The 26517-nt window shown below is 48.4% G+C and overlaps 9 protein-coding genes across 9 annotated transcripts; 4 read left to right on the top strand and 5 right to left on the bottom strand.

Moving 5' to 3' along the window:
* Window positions 1-122: 122 nt before the first annotated feature.
* BDV27DRAFT_155138 (uncharacterized protein) lies at window positions 123-683 on the top strand (the record flags this gene model as incomplete). The annotated part of the gene is made up of 1 exon (XM_032072091.1): window positions 123-683. The coding sequence occupies one exon, from the start codon at window positions 123-125 to the stop codon at window positions 681-683; it is 561 nt and encodes a 186-aa protein (XP_031930377.1).
* A 58-nt stretch (window positions 684-741) lies between these two features.
* On the bottom strand, window positions 742-2463 carry BDV27DRAFT_124115 (DUF2293 domain-containing protein). Its single transcript, XM_032066021.1, has 3 exons — window positions 1866-2463; window positions 1612-1734; window positions 742-1556 (listed from the first exon to the last, which is right to left on the bottom strand). Exons 1-3 carry the CDS (start codon window positions 2139-2141, stop codon window positions 1095-1097), a joined length of 861 nt encoding a protein of 286 aa, XP_031930376.1. The 5' UTR covers window positions 2142-2463; the 3' UTR covers window positions 742-1094.
* A 7622-nt stretch (window positions 2464-10085) lies between these two features.
* BDV27DRAFT_76254 (PHD finger domain protein) lies at window positions 10086-13069 on the top strand. The gene is made up of 2 exons (XM_032077521.1): window positions 10086-12368; window positions 12425-13069. The coding sequence occupies exons 1-2, from the start codon at window positions 10309-10311 to the stop codon at window positions 12609-12611; spliced, it is 2247 nt and encodes a 748-aa protein (XP_031930375.1). The 5' UTR covers window positions 10086-10308; the 3' UTR covers window positions 12612-13069.
* Window positions 13070-13334: 265 nt separating this feature from the next.
* Window positions 13335-14867, top strand: BDV27DRAFT_124109 (sideroflexin family transporter). Its single transcript, XM_032066020.1, has 4 exons — window positions 13335-13511; window positions 13607-13740; window positions 13791-13885; window positions 13944-14867. The coding sequence occupies exons 1-4, from the start codon at window positions 13408-13410 to the stop codon at window positions 14622-14624; spliced, it is 1014 nt and encodes a 337-aa protein (XP_031930374.1). The 5' UTR covers window positions 13335-13407; the 3' UTR covers window positions 14625-14867.
* An 896-nt stretch (window positions 14868-15763) lies between these two features.
* On the top strand, window positions 15764-16518 carry BDV27DRAFT_155134 (GNAT family N-acetyltransferase; the record flags this gene model as incomplete). The annotated part of the gene is made up of 2 exons (XM_032072090.1): window positions 15764-15867; window positions 15996-16518. 2 exons carry the CDS (start codon window positions 15764-15766, stop codon window positions 16516-16518), a joined length of 627 nt encoding a protein of 208 aa, XP_031930373.1.
* A 47-nt stretch (window positions 16519-16565) lies between these two features.
* On the bottom strand, window positions 16566-18427 carry BDV27DRAFT_76199 (amidase). The gene is made up of 2 exons (XM_032077518.1): window positions 16853-18427; window positions 16566-16770 (listed from the first exon to the last, which is right to left on the bottom strand). Exons 1-2 carry the CDS (start codon window positions 18225-18227, stop codon window positions 16613-16615), a joined length of 1533 nt encoding a protein of 510 aa, XP_031930372.1. The 5' UTR covers window positions 18228-18427; the 3' UTR covers window positions 16566-16612.
* BDV27DRAFT_76215 (uncharacterized protein) lies at window positions 18352-19090 on the bottom strand. Its single transcript, XM_032077519.1, has 2 exons — window positions 18661-19090; window positions 18352-18500 (listed from the first exon to the last, which is right to left on the bottom strand). The coding sequence occupies exons 1-2, from the start codon at window positions 18925-18927 to the stop codon at window positions 18477-18479; spliced, it is 291 nt and encodes a 96-aa protein (XP_031930371.1). The 5' UTR covers window positions 18928-19090; the 3' UTR covers window positions 18352-18476.
* Window positions 19091-19936, bottom strand: BDV27DRAFT_76234 (putative protein kinase (Lkh1)). The gene is made up of 3 exons (XM_032077520.1): window positions 19645-19936; window positions 19507-19594; window positions 19091-19452 (listed from the first exon to the last, which is right to left on the bottom strand). The coding sequence occupies exons 1-3, from the start codon at window positions 19737-19739 to the stop codon at window positions 19255-19257; spliced, it is 381 nt and encodes a 126-aa protein (XP_031930370.1). The 5' UTR covers window positions 19740-19936; the 3' UTR covers window positions 19091-19254.
* A 4284-nt stretch (window positions 19937-24220) lies between these two features.
* Window positions 24221-26515, bottom strand: BDV27DRAFT_124103 (uncharacterized protein). The gene is made up of 2 exons (XM_032066019.1): window positions 25220-26515; window positions 24221-25161 (listed from the first exon to the last, which is right to left on the bottom strand). Exons 1-2 carry the CDS (start codon window positions 26268-26270, stop codon window positions 24515-24517), a joined length of 1698 nt encoding a protein of 565 aa, XP_031930369.1. The 5' UTR covers window positions 26271-26515; the 3' UTR covers window positions 24221-24514.
* Between the last annotated feature and the right edge of the window lie 2 nt (window positions 26516-26517).

The raw sequence follows: 26517 nt of genomic DNA, 5'->3' as shown, positions 1-26517 counted from the left end.
CAGACATAAATACTCACACATACCACCTCTCACCAACCTCCCATGACCGACCCTCCACAACACTACCCCAATACCAAACACCAACACCAACTCCCACCAAGAAATCACCCCAAACCCCAAAAATGGACACACTAACCACCGCCCTCAAGCCCCGAAAACGCACAACCACCAACGCCTTCGACGCCTCGCGCAAAAGAACCCTCAAAGAAGCCGGCCTCCGCGCCGAAGAACACACCAACATCGTCGGGATCTACCTCGACATCGACCCGTGGACAAGCCCCCAGGACCCAGAGGATGTCATTTTAGCTTCTAGACGGGAACTAGAGCGTAAAATGACAGTGGAGGAGGCGCATTATGCCAATCCACGGGGCAAGCCCCGGAACCATCGTATAAGGGTGTATTGGGGGTTTCCGTCTGAGGCGCAGACAGCAGAAGAGGTGTTCAAGGAGGCGTGGATATATAATATGGCGTTTGAAGATATACTTGAGAAGGGGAAGGGGTTTGGGTTTCCGGTGTTGTTGGATGGGTGTTGTATGGTTGATATCCTTGTTCCTGATCGCGATAGGAAGGTACATGATGTTTCTGTTACGGATGTTGGGTATTGTTCTTGGGAGGATTTTCTGTCAAAGGTTAAGCCTGCTTTTCCGGATAAAGATAATCCGGGGACTTATGTTGGGTTTTAGTGTGAGTGGTGGGACTGTATGATCGTTGTTTTTGTGTGGTTCAAAGCATCATAGATTCAATATTGCAAGACTCAATTCATAAAACTAGAGGTAAGAGCAAAACCGTTAACGAGTGTGTCTTAAGTCACCAGTGGTGATGAAAAACCACACTCTCTATCTTTGAATCTAACATAACATTGTTATGGAAATGTAGTCTATGCAAGTCCAAGTACATAGGGTATCTTTCGTGGCTTCGTAACAAGTCATTTCCCTTTCTTCTTCGTTCTCCTAGGTCGGGTAGAGCCATGATATCGTTACTTTGAGCGTCGTGCTGACGCCCATAATCGTACTGTAAGGAAAATCTAGAATTTATAGTGGTCTTTTCGGCGTCCGTCGTTGGACGGCATGGAACGTATCCAACTTGAATTGGCATCAATTCGATTCCACCATCCGGTTGCGCAGAGCTAGCACATCCATAGGCTGAGAATCTCCACCTTCCCATGCAGTTTTGATGGCTTTAACCAGTTCCCAAACCGCGTTTCGGGCTTCTTCGCGGCCCGCCCCAGCATGGAGCAGGGATTCATACGGAGTGTGCATGTGTCGAATATGAGCCTCCACCGCCAGATCAGCCTTGCGTTCGTCCGATTTGGTCCCCGTGCGTCCGACTCGGCCGGAACCTTTGAGAAATGCGTGATTGAGAATCGCCTCCAAAGATTCCGCAGGCATCAATGGGAATTGAGTACGGAGAATTCGTCGAGAGTGAGCCAGGTCTTTCTCGTCGCGAAGTTTGACAGCATTCGCGCGTGTCGCAGCGGTCGCAGCAGCAGACTCGAGAACAGCGGCGTAGATGTCAGATGGCACACGGATACCGAGGGTCCTCTTCCCTGTCTTGTCCTGCAGCTAGCTGGTTAGAACCTTAATCGTTAAGGGGGGCAACATCATCCCTTACAAACACGGTATAGACTGTGCGCTCAGATTCCTTCGTGTTCGTTCGACAGTTGCGAGTAACATAGACATCGCCCTTGGGAACAAACACATAACCTGTGGCGAATGGTTCCTTTTCAAAACAGTTCTGTTCGAGGACTCCCGTTAGCGAGACATTCTTACATGCGCTAGCAGCTGCAGGCAAGGGTCAGGCGGAGAGGGTCCCAAAACGTAACCCAGCATTTAATAGCGCAGAAAAGCACACGCCCACACACATACCTTTTCGAACGGTTCTGTTGAGCGCGGGATCAAACCGAACTTGGAATACTTCGAAGCCCGTCCCCCAGCTTTACGCTCTGCGCGGTTTGTTCTATTGCTACTACCGGCACCGAAAAGCCCTCCACGGCCACGTCTGCTCGTGAGACTATTTCTGCGAGCCTGAGCTAGAATGGACTGAGGCGATTTCGGAGGAGTAAATGTTTTTGGGAGATTCCTTCGGCGGCCCCCTGATTTCCTCGGAGCACGTCTCCGGGAGATTCTGTTCGCCGATGTCATGTTGTTTGGCAAATGAGCTTAGATAGATTTATGGTGAAGGTAGATTGCGAGATTCAGCCTAGTTTAGAGAGTGGCGACGATACGATATTCGTAATAATAGATGGTTCTGAAGTGATTTTCTGTATCCTGGCCCCGAATTCGGCTGCTAATAGATATCACCGACTACCAACATCAAGGGATTGATAAGGGAGAGAAAGAGCAACGGCGGACATAAACGGTGAAACTAGAAGGTGTCTCCATGACGTGGACATGTAGCTTGACGTAGCGTGTTTAATAATCCATTTTAGGAGTTAAGCCTCGCGGCATTCAATCATGGAGTATGGATCATGCATAACGTAGTATGCCAGATGAGAGCGATCTTCACTTTTCTGCCCAAAACTCTCGCGTATCAATTCCGAGCGGTCACCGATTCCGCGGGGAACTGGTGGCTGTGGACTGTGGCTGGTGTCTGGAGGTGTATTTGTATGCCTGAGGTGTCAGCAACATGTGGTGGGAAAGGATAGGTCTCTGAGAACGTCATGATGGTCGGGAATTATCTGGTATGGACAACTCAAAGAACTCCACACTCTTGAGACCAAGATTGGTGAAACAACGTGACATTGTCTGGTGTACTGAGATACTCAGTTAGGAGCTCGCAATGCTCGAAACTTCAACTACCATTACTGTCAGTTAGTATAGAGTATACCCTGAGGGCCCGGGTGCTGCTGACGATATGGCTAATCAATGTCTGTCTGAATAACAGTGTTATAAGCGATATATTTTTCCATGAATGTCAGCGTATTGGCATCGGTCAGGTGCAACTATGGCAATCAAAGCAGTGAGTGACATAACTACTACAGCCGCAGCTGGAAACCGTTATCGCCATCAAGCATACTGTATTGAATGTTAGTAGCCGGATGGGATCATAACGGTATTGAGCAACCGAATACAGGCTATGAAGGACGGATGCACATCAAGGAAGCGAACTCTTTCCCCCAAAGTTCAGGTCGCCTAGCTGATTCAAGTACAAAAGCACTTGACCCTGTCAAGCGAAGTATACCAAGGTGCAATTAGCTTACAAAATATTATTGGCAGCCTACAACGTCAAAGAACCCTTCCGATACCGAAGTACAGGTCGTGGTCCCTTTCGTTGAATTACTTCCCTCTATAAATGTTAAAGTGACGTCGAAGGAACTATCTGCAGCTCTAGAGATACCTAGGCTTGCTCTTGGCGAAAGCACCTCCAGCCATTCAACACATACCCTACTCAACAGGTTGAAGATCAACAGATTTCTACTTTATACTCGAAAGGTCTCGCGCAATGTATGGACAATTCATCTTCAATGAGTCGTTATCGCCTTCCTGGCCGCAGATTCCTGAACACAGTCCTTAGATGGCAGTGATATCCAAATTAGAATCATAACCTGACGACCGAAAAGAAGACATTCCCGTCGACCCGGAGAGAAGGTGGTGTAGTGCCTGGAAATCCCCTCCATAAGCAGACTCTTTTCTTTCTAGGCTCAGTGCGAAGCGTATGCAACGCCAGCACAAAACGACATACCTTGTAGTTATTTCGTATATGCCTAACCACGGAAGCTCAGGTTTTCATGCTATAGCTGCTATTTTCATTCTTGTTGATTGGCTATGTTTTGTTTTGGCCACCCGTTCCACAAGGGCTGCAAGCTGTGTGATATTTGTCAACATGCAGGCCGTTTTGTAAACGGCGATTTTTCAATGTTCTACTCGACCTTGCATTGAACCTGGGACACTAGTTGGATACAATGTTAAGACCATTGGCACGAAGATGCTGCTATTCGATGATCTCTTTTGAATCTACTAAAGATGGCGCTTCTTACAGACTGAATTATCTACAGTCCCCACCTAAAGTTTCCGTGTAAAACGCGTCATCCGCGACCACGCGTTTTTCTACCTATTTCTTATTTCTTCAACAAATGGCTCCTAGAACGCCTCTAGGGGTAATAGACCCGAATAGGATAAAGAAATCCGAATTAAGTCCCTATACCAGGGGTTTTATATGTGGTTTAGCTCATACAGGGATTTCTCAAGCCAAAATTGGAGAATCGCTTCAAATTCCCGCGTCAACTGTTCAGTATACCATTGAAAAGAAATCGCTCCGAAACAATGGGAAGTCGATAAATCGAGCAGGCAGGCCTACTGTGCTTGATAAACACGATAAACGCAGAATTCTAGCCATTATACGATCCGATCCTTTTATTACCTACAATGATCTACGCTGTCAAAGTTGGACAACTGTCTCCAACTCTACCTTTCTTAGACTGTTTAAGGCTTCAGGATATGGCCACTGGCGCGCTCAAAAAAGGCCTAAATTGAAAGAAGAGCATGCTAAGAAGCGTTTGGAATGGGCGTTTGCCCACCGCAACTGGAGTATTGAGCAGTGGCGCAATGTTATCTGGTCAGACGAATGCTCGGTTGAATTAGGAAAGGGAAAGCGTCAGAAATGGTGCTTTAGACTGAATCGATTAGGGGAGAAATGGAAAAAGGAGTATATTATCCCGTACAGCAAGTCGAAAGGTCTATCCATTATGATCTGGGGAGCGTTTTGGGGTAGTTCTCGCTCAGATATCAATATAATGGCGCGTGATCCTGACTCCCAACGACGTGGCTACTCTGCAGAGAGCTATATCAAGATTCTGGAGGATAATCTCTATTCTATATGGGAACCTGGCTTAGAATTCATGCACGACAACGCTCCTATACATACAGCCAATAAGGTTAAACGTTGGTTCCAGGATATAGGAATTTCTACTATCTATTGGCCGCCTTACTCGCCTGATCTTAACCCTATTGAACACGCCTGGTCAAAGCTGAAAGAAATGATATATCAGCTTGATCCTGAGATAGAGGCATTTGAAGGCACCGAAGAAGCTTTAAAAGCGCGTTTTAGCGCTTTAATAGAGCGCGCGTGGAATGAGATATCTGAGGATTTTTTTAATAGGTTGATAGAGTCTATGTCTAGGCGTGTTGAGGCAGTTATCCAGGCAAAGGGTTGGTATACTAAGTATTAGTCAGCGAAAATGTTGATTGATTTAAAAATTTATTATTTTTCTATACATATTTAAATTTACTAGTAAATTTCTAATAAAACGGAAGAATGGTGGCAGTTTTAGAAAACTAGGTCAGTTTGATGATTTGGGCGGGAAAGGCGCCATACACGGAAACTTTTGCCGTAGAACTGTAACAGTCTATACTCGAATGACAAAACTCGAACAGTCGACGTTAGCGCTCCTACTGGCAAAAGCAAGTTGCAGCCCAGGTACGGGGAAAGATGCTGTAAATAAAGTCTCGATATAGTCAGAGAGCTTGTAGGCTGTGGGTTCATGCGATTGTAGATCTACCATTTTCTTTCGTGTATAAAGCATATCTATATACGATTTACAGCGGGTTTGAGACATTCATAATCTATCATTTGTATGGAAAGTATACTATATACTACTAGAAAGACAAGCTGACTGCGATACTATCCTTTTATCTCACAATGAAGGCAACTAGACGCCACACAACTACCTAGTAGGTTCCGCATAATCCAGAAAAAGAAAAGGACAAAAGAGGGAATTACTAGCGCGATAGGCAAGCCAAGGTCAGCTAGTGCCAACAACCAATGAACCCCAGAATTAGGACGAGATACAATGATTCAGACAGACAAGGGTGATCAGTTGTCCTACAAAGAGACCATGAATCAGTAACCAGTAAAGGATCATCATAAATATCTATATCACGACCGAGGCTATAACCTAGAAACCTACAATATGAATGTAAACAGTGAAGGCAAGGATAACAAAATAGATAAAGGGGCTAATATGAATCGAAATTTGCATCGGCGTATTTTCATCTAGATTCTCAATTATAGATATTGACCAAAAACAAGTACATGATGCGATAGTACCATAGGATTTGTCAAGCGTTGCTATTCAGCCCATGGTATCCCAGAGCAACGCAGTCTAGGGGTGCAGCCCTAGAGGGGCAGTAGGGCAAAATAAGAGACAATCTTATCCCCAGGAACCTTAGCCCACAGGGGCAATAGGGGGTATGTACTATGTACTATGTACAGATATCAGATCACAAGGATCTACCCGGCACGAGGGAGAGACATGTCGATGTAAGGTGAGGTGGGCACCTGCCAAAACATAGTTATCGATCTTCGAGCATGAGATCTAAAGTCTGTTGGTTCTTGACCATGTTTTTAAGATTCCAAATTGTGGTTTAGTTTGTTGAAAATCGTCCATAGACTTTACTTGGATTGGCCCGAATCGTGCATGTTGGAAGTTAATTCATGTCGCTTATCAAGAGTCACTATATATAACTTTTAACGATAAGCCATTGAGGGTTGAGAGTAGATACTCCTAAGCCGGACTTGTCCGACCCGAGCCCAGCCGGGTGTGACTGGAATGGTCAATCGAAGCGAGAGGTACACAGTAAATGTTTTAACATATTAAATTTTGCTAAAGGATCTTGCAAATTGTGAGATCAATAATATATTGAGGGTCAGTGCCAAAGCATCCTCTCGGTATTTTTTATTATTCCCATCAAACTGTGGTGGCAGGAACGGGAATATAAGTAGGGTTGTCGGTACTCCGTACAGCTGGCAACTTGACCAAAGTGGTATGCAAGATGTTGATCCTGAAAGAAGACCAGCAATATTGATCTTGGCAGATCGAACTCCTTACCGATGTTCTCAACTTTAACCGCGAGGTCAACCGAATTCGGGTAGTGGCGTGTTGAGAAAAAAGAAAGAGAAAATAATAATAATAATAATAATAATAAAGGTAGTTAGGCAATCACCTAGGCTGCAGCGCCGCCATGTCAGGGGTGATGACCATTATTCTTCGAAGTGTATGCACGATGTACAGCTATTCCTGCGGGATTACACCGCAGGCCGCTACTAGTTCGCTGCAGGTCCCAATGCTCGCGTGCAGCACTAGCCATCTTTGGTTCGCATTGTTTGCTGTTACTGTCCAGTGTCAGGGCTCAGGATTCAGGGCTTAGGAATCATGCCGACCGTGAAGAGAATCGCTGTGGGGAAGGATATCGCCTGATGGAATGGAAATAACTGGTTTTAGTAGCTTCATAATTAAACGTCACACCTGGAGCAACCTCGGAAAGGCCCCCCCCCCCCACCATATCAAATTTCCCTGGAGCATGCTGACGCCCTGAAAGTGAGTGAATAGTAGTAGTAGTAATAGTAATGCTGACCGGAGTTTCAAGCCCCATCAGGCTGAGCACCGTAACAGTATTATTGGACGGATCAACGCTGGCAAGACAGGGGCAACTTGGAGAGTGCAAGTTGAGAGTCTAGAATGTCGCCTCATGTCCGATCGCCTGAATGTGGTTATGCCCAAACGGGTAATATTAGCTGGAGTCGGTCACGGGGAAGGAAGGGTGATGGAAATTGAATGCTCTAGCGGTCTAGATAGAATAAATAGTCTTTTCACTTCCCTCCGTCCTCCATTAAATATTCCGAAACTAACGGTTGGAACTGTAATCGTTAACGTCATCATTTGTCCGTTTTCTGTCAATACGAATAGAATTGATAATATTCAATCGAATATTGAATTTTAAATAATAATAAAAAGAGGAAAACGGAGGGGACGCCTCTTCCGGGGAAGATGGTGCCCTGGGTGTCTATTTCAAGGAAAACGCCGAACGCGTACGAGGTTTATACAGTAGTAAAAAGTACCACCTAGGATGTCGTCATTCGGTTCCATCGTTCTCCAGTCCTTAAGCCCGTGGGGGCAGAGCCGATCGAAGAGGAGAAAGAGGAGGCTGGAGCTGAAAGAAAATGTCCAAAAATTAAAAACTAAAAAACCGGCCGGAGTTTGGGGCGAGAGGTCACTGGTTGGACGACGGGAATCGAGAGCGACCCCAGTTGAAAGGGAGTCCGAGGGTCAGTCCGTTAGTAGTAAGTTAGGTAGTCTAACTAACTGTCTACGTAGTCTCGTAGGAGTATAAATTCTTAACTAGGGTAGTAACCAGGGTCAGTCTTGTCGTCACCAAATGCGGTTTGGATCGGCGTCAGACCTCGTAAGGAGTTTCGATTTTATTCAAACCTTATGCTCTCGTTGTCTGTTTGTTCTTTTCGATTTCTCTCAATCCTCTCTGTCCCGAAAGGAAACAAGCACACCCTTTGGTCACGGAGAGTGATGGGTTCATTTCATGCTGGGAGGACATAGTATGATACTTCCTCTCTGGGCGAAAAAGGAACCTTTATGGAGTACTACTATAGGTCAAAAAGGAAAAAGAGGAGACGGGCTCCAAGTCAGAACCAACCAAAACCCGCCAGCAAATAGATCGTGCTCAAATTAAATGATGGAGCCAGACGATCCACGGAAAGGCAGGCGGCCGTTCCTTGTCTTTGGAACCAATGACGCTCCAACGCGGGCTTAATTCGTCGAACATTGCGATCAATGATCAATCATCTTGGGGAATATCACTTGCACTTTGCATGTTTCCCTGGGGTAGTTAGTAGGGTTACGCTTTTCCGTTGTAGATATGGTCGTATTCGAGTCAGGTACACTCACGCCCGCCTTTTGCAGTTCCATTGTTCTTTTTGTATACTCTTTCCGTTTTCAAATTTCGTTCTATTCCGGTCATAATTGGATCCTTGTCCCACCCGCGGGAGAGGTACCGGGTTGATTTGTAGTATCGGATGTATATCCATCGTACGTCAACTTTTTTTTTTCCTGGTAGTTCTGTAATTATTGTATGTATATACTTCTCTTGACAACCATGGCAACTGCAAAAAACCACCCCGCTCACCATACCCTACTCTACACAGTTCCAGAATTCCGAGCTCCCTCGTTAATCCATCCATACACTCACATAACCCTATATCTTGGGAGTATGAAGATAAACCGAGGATAGTCAACTCATTTCCTAGGATGGTAGTAGCCTTGCACAGCTATCTATGTCTGCCTCATCTCGTTTCCTTCAGCAACCGGCGTCGTCTCCACCCGAACGAGACATTAGTAGGACTCGAAAAGTGGAGGGCGATCGGGCTGTGAGGCTTTTTGATTTGATTAAATCGCATGGCTCTTTTTTGGTTGGTCGTAGCCTGATCGAATTATTACCCGGAACGGATTAAAAGTACCTGTACTAAACTAACTGTTATTTTCCCAGCAGATCCGGATCTCGTTTTATACTAGGTATTTTCATAATTCATTAAATAAAAATTTTGTAGTGAAAAAAAAAGGTCCCCATTCAGTGGATCTGCGGATACATTAAAAAAAAAAAAAAAAAAGACAGTAATAAAAAAACCTGTCAAATCATTACTAAATTACCAACAGAGAAAAAGAAAAACATAAGAAAAAATCCCCTCTCTTTGCAACCAATCCTTCGGTCGAACTTGATACTCTTCTCCTTCTTTCACAACGCTCTTCTTCTTCTTCCGCTTGACTGTCAACTCGTCTCTGTGTCTCAGATCAAAGAACAGTTGATCATTAAGGGCTTTCGAGGCAGGTCACACTGTACGCATTCCTCCACTCTCTCCCTTTGTCTAGGAGAGCTCCGATCAGAACCTTCCTACCAACCTTCGACCACCTTCCCACTCGCCCTATCTTCGTTCAAACCTCCTCGCCTCTTTGTCTTGCTCCTGTGGTCGTCAATTACAAAGATAGAGGATTATGCTCTAATTTCCAGTTTCTTTATTTTATTTCATTCTATTTTCTCTCCGAAGGGGTTCATTCATAAATTTGTTCTCTCTTAGCTAGGTGGCCTTCTAGCTTCGGCTTCAATGAGCTTGTGGAGGCGTACATTCATCCGCCAATCGAACCCTACCGAACCCCTCCACTCTAACATTCCGGACGGCTCCCAAATATCTGGACATCGCCCCAGAGGGTTGCCTGGCAGCTTGTGTTGAATGGTTGCTAGGATCACAGCGTTGCTGACATGAGTTGGGATCACCCCGTCCACAGGTATGTTGGTTAATCTATCTACGCCGTACCTAATTCCTTTGGCCCCCCAGGCGGGGCTTGTTTCTACACCCACTAGTTCTGTATCGAAATATTGTGACAGATTCTGTCGTCCTGCCTAAATTGTCCCGACTCACATTGTTTCTGCATTTTGTTGTGGCGTACACTCAATTGAGGTGGTTGGGATATTGGCTTTGTGGTCCGCGGAGCTCCAAACGAGCTCCGTCTCATTACCCCGAAAGATGAAGCTGACCGAGCCTGCGATCATGTTCAGCTTCAGCTATCCCAACGGCGAACCTCAGACACCTACGAGGACTCCTCCGACCACGGTCTTTGACGATTCGGCCTTTCAAACCCCCAAGCTCGAATCGAGCTTCTTCGACCCCAGAGTCACCTGGGACACCTCGGATCCATATGCCTCGAGCCCAGAGTTCCTCCGAACCCCCCAGAAGTTCGGACTGAGTACACCTTTGAATAACCCCCTCCGACTGCCAAACACGGGCGCAGAGTCAGTCAATGGACGGAACCTGAAGGAATCGGAACAGGAGACGGATACAGCCAAGCGCATCCGGGCGACCAAACCCAATGGGCACATTGAAGAAGAAGGTCCCCGGACGGTGGAATCAACCAAATCGGCTGCCTCGATGCAGACCCCGCCGCCCAGCAGTGCTTCCAGGAGGAAAGTGACTGGTTTGGAGAATGTCAGTGGGACGGGACGACGGCCGTCGGCCTCGAGTGCCATCGGCGGGCATCTGGAGACGCCAAGCCGTTTGATGGGAGCGTCCCCCAGGCTGTTTGGCGATCTGCAAACGTCTCCGGACCCCTTCCAGCTGGCTGGCATTGATCCATCCGCGTCTCCTTTCTTTCCTCAGCAGAGATTGTTCTGGGATCATGACCTCGAGCCGCAGGGCGGGGACTTGGGCTTGTCCGGAAGTAATATTGACTTCTTCGATAACCATACGACTGATTCATTTCACCTGAACCACCCGCCCTTCTCCCAAGCCTCTCACATCCCACAATTGCCGTCCATTGAGGGAACCCTAGATCTGCCGGAGTTCAACAGCAATGCATATGGTCTCACCTCTGCGGCACCCACCGATGCTGCCCTATTTCCCGCTCCTTTCTCGACTTCCCCCCGTATTCCCATCCACAAGGCTGAAGACCCAGCCATGTTTCTGAGCTCTCCGGCCCGTCGCTTCGGAGGAACCCAGCCTACTCCGGACAAGAGACTTTTCTCGAGACCAGGCCGTCAGCCCTACCATCACCAGACCGAAGAATCTAAAAGGGAGCAGCTTCGACGCACGCAGAGTGTACACCAGAAGCTGCCCACGTATGTCGACGACGACGACGACGATTTCACTCCTCGACAGGCACGACCGACGCTGACTCGGAGTCTCACCCAGAGTGCTATATCCGCACAGCGTCCCGGGTTCGGTGGAATGATGTCGTCTTCGTGTGGTATCCGGAAGAGCCCTTCTAAGAGATCCTCACCCACCAAACCCCAGCGGCAGCCATTGCAGCGCTCCAATTCAGTCGCTGCTGGTCTTCCCAGGCGCTCCCAGTCCGTTGTCCTGCGGATTGGCAAGGACGGTAGAGCTAAGGCAGAGATGCAACCCGTCACTGAAGCCGCTACTGGGCTATCGGACCCTCTCACTGGGATGGACTTGGATGGTTCGACGACCGAAAGCGAATATGACTCGACAGAATTTTCGGAGTATCCCACAGTTTCCAGCCGGAATCCCTCGATGACCTTTTCTGATTCGGGCTCCCGGCCACACTCCAAGGGCTCCTACACCTCTACTGCGGCTTCATCCCAATCTGGCCGGGCCTCACCTTGGAACGGTTCTTCTCGGGGTCTAGCCAGAAGGCCAACATATAGACAGGGTCTGGATGACTGGAAGCGTACGCCAAAGCGGCAATCCATGATCATACCGTCCGACATGGCCTACCGCAGCGCCAGTTCGATTCCGGCACCCCTAGCTGACTCGGAAGAGGAATCTGGTGATGCCCAGCATGCACTCCGAAAGGTACTTCAGGAGAGAGGCCGCATTCCTCGATCCCACACTGTCAACTTCGGCTCACGGGTCAACCGATCGTCACGCTCCTTGGCGCATCTCCGTTCCTCACCACCCCGATTTGGCGCCGAATTGGATCTCAATCTCCAGGCCCCGAACACGTCCCCCACGACCATGACGGATCCTGATCTGGCAACCCCAAACACCGACCGATACAGCAATCCGAGCAATGGAACCAGATGTATCTGTAATTCCATGGACAATGGTGGCCACTTGATGATTCAATGGTATTTACCCTCTCCACGAAACCTTGCAACCAGACCAGGAAACTGATTTGATATAGTGAATCGTGCAGCCACTGGTTACATACCAAGTGTGTCGGTCTGGAGCGAGCTAACTTGCCATCAGTCTACGTCTGTGTCTTCTGTGCCCATACCCCTTCCCGGAGAAATCGCATCCGGGTCCCTGTCGGGAACGTTGGCCATGCACCAACGTCGCCATTAGCCCACAAATCCTATCGATTCCGGTAAAAGAACTTATGACGATGAACCCCACATCCGCAGGCAAGCAAGCAAGCAATTTGCGCGCCTGTCATGGATAAATCATGACACGATTTGCGTCAGCCTTTTCCCTCGGCCCTCATGATGAGGTCCCTTGACTGACGGCCACACTCTTTTTTTTTTTTTTCTCAACGGGTCTCCTTTGTTCGTTGTGCGATAACCTTAGACATACCCCTCCCCCCCATATTTCCTTGAAACATGTTTTGGCTCACCATTGTACATTGGTGGCTATATTATTATGCATCCCGGGTGAGATACTGCCGTTTATCATTTCTTTCCTAATTTTTGTATTAATTGCCAAGGCGAGCGGCCTACGTGATACCTATGTACTACTGTAACTAGTGATTTTGGACAAAATCAGGATGGAGCCCGTGGCCCATCAACTGGATAGGATCGAGTATTCTGAATGAACTGTACTTAATCAATGATTCCATAGCGAACGCCCATTTATTCCTTTAGAATAAACAAATAGTAAAAGGCGTACCTGGCGGCTATTCTCGGACTGATATCCGGTTCCTTAAATCCGCTGCAAAGGCGGTGACGGGACCCTTGCCGACCCTCTGGAATTGGCAGTCTGTCATTGGTGGACCTGGCACCTTATCGGGCTCACCGCCTCCGATAGCGCGTGTGGTTCCTGTAAATGATTTTCTTCTTCCGTGACTCTTTTTTCCACCCCCTCCTCCTTCCCCCCCCCCCCAGTCGCTCACTCCAGGAACCCTCCTCAAGAGGTACTGCCTTTGCCATCTGTTACGCTCCCTCTCCGGCCATGTCCAGCTCCATTCCTGGCAATCGGGATCTCCCTCCCTCTCAGTATGACCTGAGTACATACTGGGGCCGTGTGCGACACTCGGCTGACATCGCCGATCCGAGGTATGCTTCCCCCCCGACTCTTCATGACTGAGAGCCCTGCCAGCATGATGTTGTCCATGCGTCTGGTTTACTGTATCTGGACTAAGATTCATTAGGATGTTATTCATCTCCTCGTCGGGGCTGGAGGGTGCGAAGCAGCTCATTTCCTCGTATAAGCAGAGCCACATTCCCGCTATGACACCCGAGTTGTGGCGTGCGAAGAAGGTCGTCGATTCTACGCTGCACCCAGGTCCGTTGCCAAAGCGATTTATCTTGAATAGGTCTAACCAACCTCCTTAGACACCGGCGAACCAGTTTTCCTTCCTTTCCGCATGTCCTGCTACGTTATGACCAACCTCGTGGTGACGGCCGGCATGCTTACGCCCGGGCTGCAGGTAGGAGGAACCCTTGTGTGACACACAGCCAGGTCATCGGCTAATACGAGCTTGTCAGACCACTGGTACACTTCTTTGGCAGATTGCCAACCAGTCGCTTAACGTTGCCGTCAACAACGCAAATGCGAACAAGTCCACCCCTTTGTCCTACTCCCAGATGGCCAAGTCATACCTGATGGCCGTGTCGGCATCGTGCTCAGTGGCACTAGGTCTAAACGCTCTCGTACCCCGTCTGAAGGGTTTGTCGCCCAGCACTAAGCTCATGCTCGGCCGACTGGTACCCTTCGCTGCCGTGTCCAGCGCTAGCGCCCTGAACGTGTTCCTCATGCGTGGTGAGGAGATCCGCCAGGGTATCGACGTCTACCCGGTTTTGTCGGAGGCTGAGAAGAAGAAGCGGGAGGAGACCGGCGAGCCGATCCAGAGCTTGGGTAAGAGCAAGAAGGCGGCCACCATCGCTGTGGGTGAGACTGCGGTCAGTCGTGTGCTGAACGCGACCCCGATCATGGTTTTGCCACCGTTGGTTCTGCTCCGGTTGGAGAAGACGGCTTGGCTCAAGGCTCGGCCCCGTATGGTGCTTCCTCTGAACCTGGGATTGATCTTTGCTACATCCCTGTTTGCCCTGCCGTTGGCGTTGGGAGCCTTCCCGCAGCGCCAAGCTATCAGTGCGCAGTCTTTAGAGGAGGAGTTCTGGCAGAAGGGTGGCAAGGACGGGATGGTTGAGTTCAACCGGGGGATGTAAAGCTCCCCTGAGTTGGTTTGCATAGTTGACGTTTGCGACACAGCTTTTTTTTTATTTCATTTCTTCCGTTTCTATTACCCTTTTGATGTTGGCGCATCATGGACAGGAAAGGTTCAGTCCGTATATACAGGCTATGGATAGATTACATAGATATCTTACTCTCTCATTGAACGGTTTATAGAGTTACAGCTACTCTGTATGCCCACTGCGCAAACTCATCAATATACCCACCGTTTCTCCAACGCAAAGGCAGCCCTAGATGTGCCCGTTACGATAGTCCCACTCCAAACGCAACCCAAGATATATATCATACTGCTTCCAACTAAAGCGCTCCGAAACGAGCTGCCCCGTCGTGACGAGCTTACAGTACGCAGGTTGTATTGGCAATTTAAACAACGAAGAAAGAACTTGCATCCCATCTGCAAACACAACCCTTAATCCTCAGACCAAATTTCCTCTACCCCACACAGTACTATATTTAATCGTCTTATGATTTACGTTCAGAACCCAAGAATATGTATGAGGCAGAGCATATCACCAAAAAGCAAGTCACAGTTGATCACCCTCTCTTATGGAAGCAAATCAGAAACAGAATCCCAAGGACATGCGTGACTTGACTAGCCAACCCTCATCTAATAATCAACCCCGACACTACATTAAATTACGTCGATTTTGTTATATCCATTTCCACTCCATATTTCTTTCGGTACCCTATAAGGAGTTCCAAGCATGGCTTATACATACTAATAGTTCAGACAGTTTACGAATACCAACCACAATTCGACTTTAATGTCAATATATATATCTTCAATATAACAAACACATCACATCACATCCCTAAATCACAAACCCAAGAACACCAATACAAACCATACAACTATACATTGACCCCCCAAAATAGAATGATATATTCCAAAACCCCAAATCTCATATAAATTGGCGCCAAAAACCAGGTGAGAAACACCCTACCCTGACTCAACAAACCCCCCCCCCCCCCCCACCATGAATGACTCACTGACTCACTCACCCAATAAATTCCCAACCCCATAAAACCACCCCAAAATAAGTACCCTTCAACCATTGAACCCAATCCAGGACACCAATCTATGTATACGGAACCCATACATAAGCGTCCAGAAATGATATCCTTCCAAACTACCCGCCTTGATATTCGACCCCTCGTCCTCTCCGATGCAGAGGATGTCTTTGAGATGCGTCGGGATCCGGAGGTTGCAAAATGGGGGTTCGTTTCGGATTCTTTCTTTTTTTTCTTTCTTTTTCTGGTTATGTTGATTTTGTTTTATGAATATTTCATTCTGTGATCTGTTGTTGATTAGTATAGTGTTTGCTCAATGTTAACTGGTAGAATAGGTCAAGCGGAACACCTGATACGACTATCTCTCAGACGATAGACTGGATGCTATCATCTTGCGGTCCAGCAGCATCTGATACCAATGATACTACGATATCACCAAAAAAAACTTATCTGAAACTCGTATTCGCTATTCGGGAACTACAGCCCAGTACTATATTTCCTGAACCGAAGGTAATCGGGACGATTGGTATCAAGCGGTTGGCGATGCCTTTGGGTCCGGTGGGGTCGAATCGGGTGCGGTGGGAGTTGGGGTACGGGTTTCATGTTGGTGCTTGGGGGAAGGGATATGCGACGGAGGCTGCGAGGGGGGTGATGGGTCATTTTGGGGAGATTAAGTGGGTTTTAGAGGGGCAGGGGCAGGGGGATGATGCTGTGGTTGTTGCGGATGGATTGTGGGCTGCTACTGCGGAGGAGAATTTAGGGAGTCAGGCTGTGTTGAGGAAGTGTGGGTTTGGGTTTGTTGGGGAGTTTGTAGATGAGCTTGGGAGGAAGAATTTGGATTTTCAGGTATTGGCTTGATAGGATGTTTCATGGTTGGTAGATGTACATATCGAGGTAAGGTTTGCGAAGATTATATGTGTATACTGTACCTGTCTAGATGTTATGCATATGGTTAGTTTAGGGGGGAAATGGGCGGCTTCCTTGCTGTGAGGACGGATTCGAATTCCTGCGCGATGCCTAACAGTTCCTGGTCTTTCCAGGGTTGGCCCATTAGTTCGATGCCGATGGGGATGCCCAGTGGTGCGGAGGGCGTCTCGGGACTGAACCCTGCTGTAAGGATATGAGCACTTGACAGTCTAGTATCTATCCAGGTATCCACCACAAAGGTGCATTTGGATATGGATCAACATACCAGGGAAGCAAATAGCCGGCCTTCCTGTCAACGCCGCCAGAATTCCGTTTCTACCTGGCTGAACTGTGCACCCCACACTTGCAACAAGCTGTCTCTGATGCGGATACACTAAGGCCGTGAGTTCATACTCCTGGAAGCACCGTTCCACCGACTCCTTGAGAGACTCTATCCTCTCAAGTCGGGAGTAGTACTCGGGGCTTGTGGGAGTGAATTCACCGCCTTGGAGTGTCTGGTCGAGCACGGCTGTCATGGCTTGGGAGTTGTATTGGCCACTTGCTGCGATGGCGGCCAAGGATTTGTGCGGCGTGGTTACGGTTTGTGAGTTGAGGAATGCGTCGAGTACGGTGCGGAATTCGTAAGCTTGGGTGTCTACTTTAGTGCGGAGGCGTAAGACGTCCCAGTCGGGCATATGAGGAATCTCAACGAGGTCAATGTATGGTGAGTTGCTTCTAAGCCTAGCTAGTGCGTCATAGATGGTTTTGTTGATCGTTAAACCTTCGGTCGTGGTCCCGTCGCTGAAGTAGTCTTTTAAGATGCCTAGTTTTATCTTGGACGCATATATATAACTGGGTGATTGATATCGTAGCGGGTTCAAAGTCGCGGGATCTCCCATATCTTCTCCTCTCATTGCCTCGAAGAGAATCTGCACGTCCCCCACTGTTCGGCCCATCGGTCCCGCAACATCCTGTGTTTCTGTGACTGGAACAATGCCTCTCCGGGAGACCTGTCCCCGAGTCGGCCGGAAGCCAACCACTGCGCACGCCGACGCTGGCGACCGCAACGAGTTCATTGTGTCGCCGCCACAGCCTACCAGTCCCATGTTAGTCGCCAGGGCGACGGCTGTGCCACCGGAGGAGCCGCCAGGGGTGCGGGTGAGGTCATAAGGATTTAGGGTTTGACCGCCGAGTGAAGAAAGTGTAATTCCCTCCAGCGAGAACTCGTGCAGGTTGGATTTGGCCAAGATAACGGCGCCATTGTTTAGGAGGTTCTGCACGACTGTGCATGAGGTGTCGGTCGTTAGGGTGCGAAGAGCTCGAACGCCAGATGTAGTGGGAAGAAAGGCAGTCGTATAAGTGTCTTTTAGAATTACTGGGACGCCGTGCAGAGGTTGGAGAGTGAGTTTAGGGTTGTCCTTGCCGGTATTGTCAACGCAAGACGCGAGCTCCTGGTCTTTCTGGTGTGCTTCATGCAGGGCGTTAGGGTTGATGGCTAGAATCGCTTTCAGGGTGCTGTTGTACTGATTTATCCGGGTGATATATGCTGTGATTGTTGCGACGCATGTCGTTCGTCCATGGATGAGTTCCGAGTGGTATTGAGATATTGTGAGCTCATGAAATGCAAAAGGCACGTCCGGGTTGGTCTCAATACTGCCCATGATGTGCTGAAAGAGAGGTTGGTTTGGCTGCCAATGGGAACATTCAGAGTATATAATATGAGGGGTTCGATAAAGAGGGGTATTTGGCCGTAGTCTATGCCACTAGCGTGACTATCGTGCTTAGATCGTCTCGTAGTGTCTCCTGAGATATATCGTGATTTGCTGATCATCATCGCATCAAGTCCGATATCAGCCGCCATCGCGTCAAACCTAACAAGGGAAACGAAAAAGACACAATTTCAACAGTCGTTAACGTATAGGGGTCGTATAGTCCTATAAGTACAAATGCAACCATCAGAGTTCCTCTACCAGGCGAGGGAGAACATGCAAAGGCGTCATTCGGCTATTCTGGCCACCGACGAAGACCTGATGGCACTGATCGTAGTGACCGTCAAACTCACTACCGCGAGAACGAAGAAAAGGAACAATATACCAGACAACTATGCAAGATAGAATCCTGTATCATATCACCAGAGCGCCCCAGAAGACGATGAATAAAATCCGATAAGAATGAAGCACATCGACGATGCGGAGAAGATATCAAACGAAGAAAAAACAAGACCATATCCCACAAGCCCCAGATCCTGACCCCCAGTTGTGCGAATAGCAGTGAGAAAAAATAAAAAGTAAAAACAAGCATGTCCTCCGTAATAAATAAATAGATAAGAACCCATACTAGCGTCGTTACACTTTTGCCCATTCCTTCCGGTCGCTGGATTCCTTCAGATGTCGATGGCTTTTTCGAAGAACCGCTAGAAAAGCTGGGCAATTTTTCCAGCGGGCATCCCAATTTAGCCCCAGAGACAACCTGTCGGCAGTCTCCGCTGCATTATCGATCATCGTGGACATGGCTGCCATCCCGATGATGCATATAACCAAAAGAATAAACCATCTATCGTAACCTATAAACCCGTACTCATGCAAATTACAGACTGGCTGGCCGTCGAGGCACCAGTGTCATATAGCCACTTGAGATTAACAACATGAGGACTCGCTGAAAATGTACTCATCAGAGGTACATGTCGGTCTAGCGGCGTTGGGTGTTGCGCTGCAACTGTTCCCCAATCCGCAGAGCTTCAGTGCCATCATCCACGATTGACTCTTTAAACCAGGGGTGCTTGAGAGCATCCTTGGCTGTGATTCGGTTTTTGGGGTCATAAACGAAAATGCGTTGTAGAAGATCCAGGAATAAACGGTGGAACTTGGTGGTGGTGGGAATAAAATCCTGCTACATTTAGCAACGACCTCAGAAGTTGAACGGGTGTAACCGATTACATACTGTCAATTGTTTCATAGCCCTCACATACTTCCGCGAGGCACGAGTGGTTTCATCGTTAGGATAATCAAGCTTGTTGCGGATGAAGTACCTAACACCGATTAGCACTTCTTCAACACCTAAGGGGATGACGTAACATACTTGGCAGACTGGTTCTGGCTCCCACTCCGTCCACCTTGCATCACTTGTCTTACGAGACGAGTGTCAATCCGGTCGCCTATTACAGCCTCCATCATGGCAAGATGTTCCAAATTGTCATGGGTTTGGAAAAGAGCGTCCCCCGTGAAGAACTCGACGAGTATACAGCCGATACTCCAAATATCACAAGGGAAACTCCAGCCGAGGTTCAGAATGATCTCTGGCGCCCGGTAATGTCTGGTGGAAACAACGGAAGAGTGATATTCGTCATCGAAGGTCGCGGATCCAAAATCAATCAGACGAATCTCGCTGTCCAACAAAACTCGTCTTTGACGTGCGCTGCGGGAGATTGCGTGTGACGACGATGGGATCGTGCGGTTGTAGGTGAAGGTTTGATAGGCATTACTGACAAGGAGGATATTTTCGGGCTTAAGGTCGGTGTGAATAAGGTTGAGATCGTGCAAGACTATGTGATATCAGTATCGAATTACCAATGCTTTGGGTGGTAGAAGCACTTACATGCCACACTGGTGAACAACTGCCGAGCAAAGTTCTGAATTTGACTACTGGGAAAGGGGACGAAGCCGTTGCCCTTCAGAAAATCAAAAACACTTTGCCCAAGCAAGTCCGTGACAATGCAAATATGGTTGCGATAATCGAAGCAATCGCGTAAATGGATGCATTTGTTTCGATTTTGCCGGTCGTTTGAAGCCAACGTCGACAGCACTCGAAGCTCAATCCGCGACGCGTCCCGGTACTTTTGAATGGAACGAATGATCTTGACCGCAACACGGGTCTTGCGATGCTTATCATACGCTTCCACCACCTTTCCAAACGTTCCCTGGCCAAGGAGTTTGATGATCGAATCTATGAAGTGTCAGTCAAGCAAATATATACAGTCACCAGGGTGTTACTCACATCGGTCTGTTAATGGGGTATCTGGTGTTACAATATAATGACCATCATCGTCATCGAACTTTTCTCCTCGGTTTGCATACTGCCGTATGTTAAATTCTCCGACTCTAACAATAATGCAAAAAAAAGAAAAGGGTATGAGCCACTTACATCTCGAACAACGGGCACTGGAACATCCTTTGCCTTGATGATCGGCTTGGGAGGTGGAATATAGTTCAAAAACGCATCACCGGCATTCTCTAGCTCTCGCCGTTTCTGCTCGTCTCGAGCAGATTTGCGGGTGGTAACCCGTTTCCGCTTTTGTCCGATATTAGCATCCTCGTAGTAAACACCGTTGCTCGCACCAGAGCTTCCCTGAGAAAGAGAAGTGGGCGCAGTAGTATGCAGAGACGTTGTGCGATCCGTTGAAATCGAAGCAGCAGAAGAATCCTCTCCATAATGCTGAGGATTGATCGAGAACGACGGACGATCATAATATGTCACATCATACGCCGACTCGACCCCGGTGCGCCGTTTCTTTCCCGCGGGCTGGGGTAGGTTTCCGTTGGAGGCAGCCGTCACAGTGGACGTCGTCGCGAAGCTGCGAGCGGAGCCCTTGGACTGCTCCGGCGGTGGAGTATCATCGATGACAATAACTTCCTTCGGGATACCATTCTTGTAGAACTCGCCCCAGTCTGGCTTTTTCCTCCTTCCGGTCTGGGTTGGGGCCGCGCTAGCGCTGACTCCATTGTGGGTTGGGGGCATGGTTGCCGTCGTCGTTGCCGGCGTGGGAGCCGCCGAGACGATCTTTGGAGATTGTGTGAAGGGTAGGGTGGCAGTTGCCGGGTTGACGGCGTAGGGATAGGTGGTGGCAAGGCGAGAGGTAGCCGCGGCGGACGTGGTCGGATAGGGAGGGTTCGGTTGGTAGGACGGGTGGTGAGGATATCCGTAGTGCTGCTGATGATGCGTAGGGTGTGTCGCAGTGGCGGTCGAGGGAGTAGACATGGTGAGGAGAGAAATCCAGCCGGTCGTCGGAGCGGCGGATGCTGGCGAAGCACGAGAGAAGAATTATGAAGGGTATGAGGAGGTCTAACCCCGTCGGATCGCAGTAGACCGTCGTAATCTACTTTTGGGGGGTTGTGGTGAAAAGACAGGGGACTCGAAACACCAGGTCGGAAACCCGGAGTTTCTCGTAATGCTCCCAGTCGATTGATAGACGGCAAATCCGATTGACAACGCAAAGAATGAAAGGGGGGAAAAACAAAAATTGGCAATGAAGCAAAAGTCGTCCTAAGGAAATATAGACAGAGAGGCGATGAAGACGAGAGAGAGGAGAGCAGATGGGAGAGGGAGGGAGCGAGAGTCGGTTGAGAGGCGTGGGGGATGATGACTGAGAGGCGGTCGGAGCAGCGAAGCCTTCAGAGGTAAATACTAGTAGTAGGAAAATGGGGAAAATTGCATGGGAATAAATTGGATGGAGGGAACGGTAGGATTCACGTTTGTCTGATTTGCTTCGCTTGGACAATGGGCTGTACCATTGGCATCGGTTTCGGTACGTAAAAACCAGGCAGGGAAGAAGAGAGCAGGTGATTATCCTTTCGTATGACTTATTACCTGGACGGAGTAGGAAGGGGAATAGAGAGAGAATGTGAGGCTGCTGCTGAGGCGAAACGGATCAATAGGATAGAAAAGGAAATGATCATGTATTTTATCTTGGACAAAAGAAAAAAAATAAAATAAAATAAATAAAGGGGAGAATAAAGCAATACAAAAAAAAAGGAGATCGATCAAGTAAAAGGGATTATGCACCTAATCATAATAATAATTATATTAAGAATGGAAAATATACATATTGTTATGGAAGGAAAAGAATAATTCTTGTGAAAAATATCAAAAGACCGATATTCATTGCCTCGAGTAAAATCCCCCGAACTAACGACACACGGACGGCGAGGATGTTTTGGCAAATGCCAATTGAACTAATTAAGGGCCAACTCGTGGAGGTTGAAGCAGACATTGGTTTCGGTCATGACACGCACCAGCGGTTTTCCAACCGACAGCAACTCCTTCTGGGGTGAACCGTGATTCTGTCTTAAGGTGGTTAATCTAATTAATTAATTTAATCTATTTACGTCGTCAAGCAGATTCAGATCGTGCAAGACGCAGGCAAGGTGATCTCTTCAACCTGTCTTAGGGTTGTTGTCTCATTCGGTTATAGTACTACTAAGGTACATCCATCCATACATGATCTATACAAGTACAGGCATACATACAGAGAGTATATATGTGAGAAGAATGTGCCAGATATGGCCCCTAAAGGAAGTCCCCTATGGAAACGACACAACAGCCGACGTTTAACCATCTCGCACACACAGCCATGGGACTCAATCGCAGATCGCAAGGCTCATCAAAGTGCACTGCAGCGCCCGGGGCAACCCAGTCATGAAATAGCGCCGGGAGTCTAGCCTTAATCGTCCCATCCACTCCCCCATTTATAGGTAAAAAATACTAAATACCGCCGTCCCCAGAGCAGAACAAGAGCTCCTCTTTTCCCTCCCCGGATACAGAAACATTCTCGAAATAATTTAAAATGAATCAAATTCTTCCAAATGCCAATATATATCATAATTAGGGGTAACACTAAGTTTTTCTTTCCCCCCTTCTTCTTTCCTAGCTAAAATGCAATGTCGATCTGATGTTGGGTGACAAACGGTGTGGCGACGGTGGGAAAAGCCCTGTGTGTCGGAGGCGTTTCCTGTCGACCGGAGCAACCACTTCTTGTACTGAAACACAGTTTTACTTCATTAATTACCTCGCAGAAGTAAATTAATCCCCCTAAAGTAGGTACATACATACTCCATACACACTAAGAGGAGGTTTTTCACCTTCCCTTTTTTTTTTTTTTTTTTTTTTCCCCAGCACTTACATACATTCAGTACTTACATACATACATACATACATACAACGCTAGTCCCATCCGAGCGATGGCGCCGCTGGGGCGATTGACTGGATAGGATTGGATGGGAGTGGATGGAGCCCCTCCGCTTTTTTGCGGTCAGGTTCCCTTGGCTCGCTGCGAACTGATGTCATCTTGTTCATCGACTCAACCTCAATGTCAGTCTTTTGACACTTGAATCTGGGACTGTCACCATGACAAGGTTTAATCGAAAAAAAGTTCTTCGGGGATCCCTCAGTATTTGCTCTTGTGATGTTAATTGATGTGTCTCCCGTGGCAGTGAATGATAATGTGGGTGCTAATGTGATGACGATACGATCTACGCATGAGATCTTCTGCTTGCGTGTCTGGTGCGTAAGGGTTCCCGCAATAAGTTCACGTTCGGCCCTAACCCCAGTACAGCAGTCGAGACTGAATACTAAGTACTCTGGAAATCTGGAACGTGACCCGAGTATGTATACTTTCTGTACGCCGTACGCAGTTCGATCTCTACCTTGCAAATATTATCCTCTACAGGCACCGGGTCGATCGGGTTGAAAAACAAAAAATCAGACAAAGGTTACATTCATCAGGATATCTGATTTTATAAATTTCCCCCCCCCCCTACCGTCACAAAGGGTATAAGAAGCGAGGTAAATGTATCCTGCAGCGGCCTCTGCAAAAAAAGATGCCACCCCAATTAAATCGAGTACTCGTGATAATAATAATAATAGTAGTAGTAGTAGTAGTAGTAGTAGTAGTAAGTAGTAGAGGGCCAAAGAAAAGAAACGGCACACATATGCAGTGACTCCATTCCGGCCTCGAGAAAGATTGCACGCGGAGAAAAATACAAGAACAAGCGTGGGACACCCGAGGCGGAGGTGTTGAGCAAAATGAGAATATACCGACCGCAACGCCAGAGACCACGGTCCTGCGCAGTAACTGTGCGGACCTCGAAAGACAAGAAAGATCAAATGCTAAGTCGAGAATGCAGCGGAACTAGCATCAACGGTTCATTTCATATAGGACATGAAGAAGGCTCATTCAGTCTATTCGGTCTTCCTTCAGATCCTTCGAATACGCTTTCTGCACGTGTCGGGGGCCTCTGCCATCCAGTTCGAGCATGAATAAGATGTCTCGGACCTGAACCCCCGAGCCCTTGTCTTTGTCCTCCCGCCACATTCCCAATCGCTTCGCGGGCACGATGGCTGGTTCACGGCCAGGCTTCTCGGGACTCGTCCCGCTTGGGGTTGCGGTACTGACACGTGACGGTGTAGAAAAACCACTGCTGGTGGCTGCTGGCCCCCGATTTAACCATGAGTAGGACTTCTTGGTTCCAAACATACGACCCGAGAGCATGCTATTGGTGGCGAGTCGTGCGGTTTCCACAGACTGCTGGTGTTGCTGGGCCTCGCTTGCCTTCGCATCCATGAGCTTCTTAGCCTCTTTCTTAGATATTCCCTTCTTATCGATGCTTGGCGCTTTGTCGGGGATCGGTGTAGAGGCACCGGAGCCAGGTATATCTACAGATTCGGCCCTCACGGGGCCGCCTTCGCCTAGGATAGCGTTGGCACTGCGCTTAGCGCGTTTGGCAGCTCGGCTTTCTTCGCTAGAATTGTCCCTTTCCATAAGCGCACGATATTTCTCAGCTAGTGATTTGGCTGCAGGTTGCTCGGTCGCTGAATGAGGTCCTATGTTTTGCTGTTAGCCAACGTCAAAAAAAGTTCATCTACCAAGAGTTCAACACACGTTTGAGTGGCGTTTTGTCAACTGCCCCAGTCCCGTTAGGGACACCAGCCGAGACAGCCATGTCCTTGAATTCAACAGGTACGACCCCATGTGAGTGGGCACGTCGGCTTCGTGCGAGCGTAGAAGAGTAGTCGATGACGCCCCGCAATCGCTCTTCGCAAGAGATTGACATCAAGTTCAGTATGTCCACCAACGGTGCCCCTTCTTGATTTAAGATGGTCTGCCCAGTACGTACAACAGATGATCCGTCGGGCCCGGTAACTTCGATCGGTTGCGGACGGCCTGGTACCGGATGAAACAAACCTTCGGCTGGTATACGAACCCCAAGCTCAAAGCCACGTCGTTGCAATTTTTGCTCCAAAACTTTCGTCAATAAGAATGGTTCTTGCAGGTGGTACTGGGCACGTCTAGCGGCTTCGGTATCCTCTCGCGTTGGTTCATTGGGATCTTTAAACGGAGCGGGGGCTGCTGGTGGTGGTGGCTCAGAATAGAATGATTCCTGAGTTGCTGGCGGTTTGTATGGTGAAGGTTCTGTGAAACTAGGTTGTGTTGATACTGTTGAAGCTTGTGATGTAAAGGATGTATTCAGCGGAGGTTGTGGCTGCTGTTGCGTGAGAGGTTGTTGGGGTCTTGGTGGCTGCTGTGCCTGGGTTCCCGGAGCTGAGTAACTACTGGTAAGAAACGCCTCCTCCTCCCTAACATCGATACCGGATGAAGCCAGGACATCTGTAAGCTCTGCGGCATCTGTCGCTTTCTCTACTGGTCGAGAAGGTGGTCCCATGGTGCCTGCAGGTGGGGGAGCGGGTGTTTGTGGTGTTTGTTGACCTGTACCGTTCAGGTTCGCTCCATTTACAGGTATCGGTTGGTTTTGAGGGAGTTGTAGCGTTCCAAAGCTCGGTGAGGCATAAGGTGATTGCGGGAGAGGTGAGAGGTGTTGTCGTTTGACCGGTGGAGGGACGCCACCATTCACCGGGGAAGCTGCCCCCGGAGAGGGGGAGGACCCCGGAGGGGAAAAAGACTGGGAGAACTGCTGCGGTTGTGTTTGCGCCATGGTGGCTTGTGTTTCTCGGTTTTCAGGTGATAAACTCGTACAGGAGATCGTTTGTAGTTTCGGTCACGTCTATCGAGATGCAAAGACCACGCCCGCGCGAAAGTCGAAACTGAGCGGATTGCTCGAACCGCCACCACCACCAACTGTAACCATCTCAAAAAATAGCGTCCAGCATAGAGTCGTCAAACAAATTCAACAAATGTACCCTCACAGAAGAATAGATGCGTGCGTGGTGAATAGACCGGGT

Source organism: Aspergillus caelatus, assembly GCF_009193585.1.
Source record: "Aspergillus caelatus strain CBS 763.97 unplaced genomic scaffold BDV27scaffold_38, whole genome shotgun sequence".
NCBI classification, from domain to species: Eukaryota; Fungi; Ascomycota; class Eurotiomycetes; order Eurotiales; family Aspergillaceae; genus Aspergillus; species Aspergillus caelatus.
Note: the sequence above shows the minus strand (reverse complement) of the source record. Positions and strands in the feature narration are given on the sequence as shown.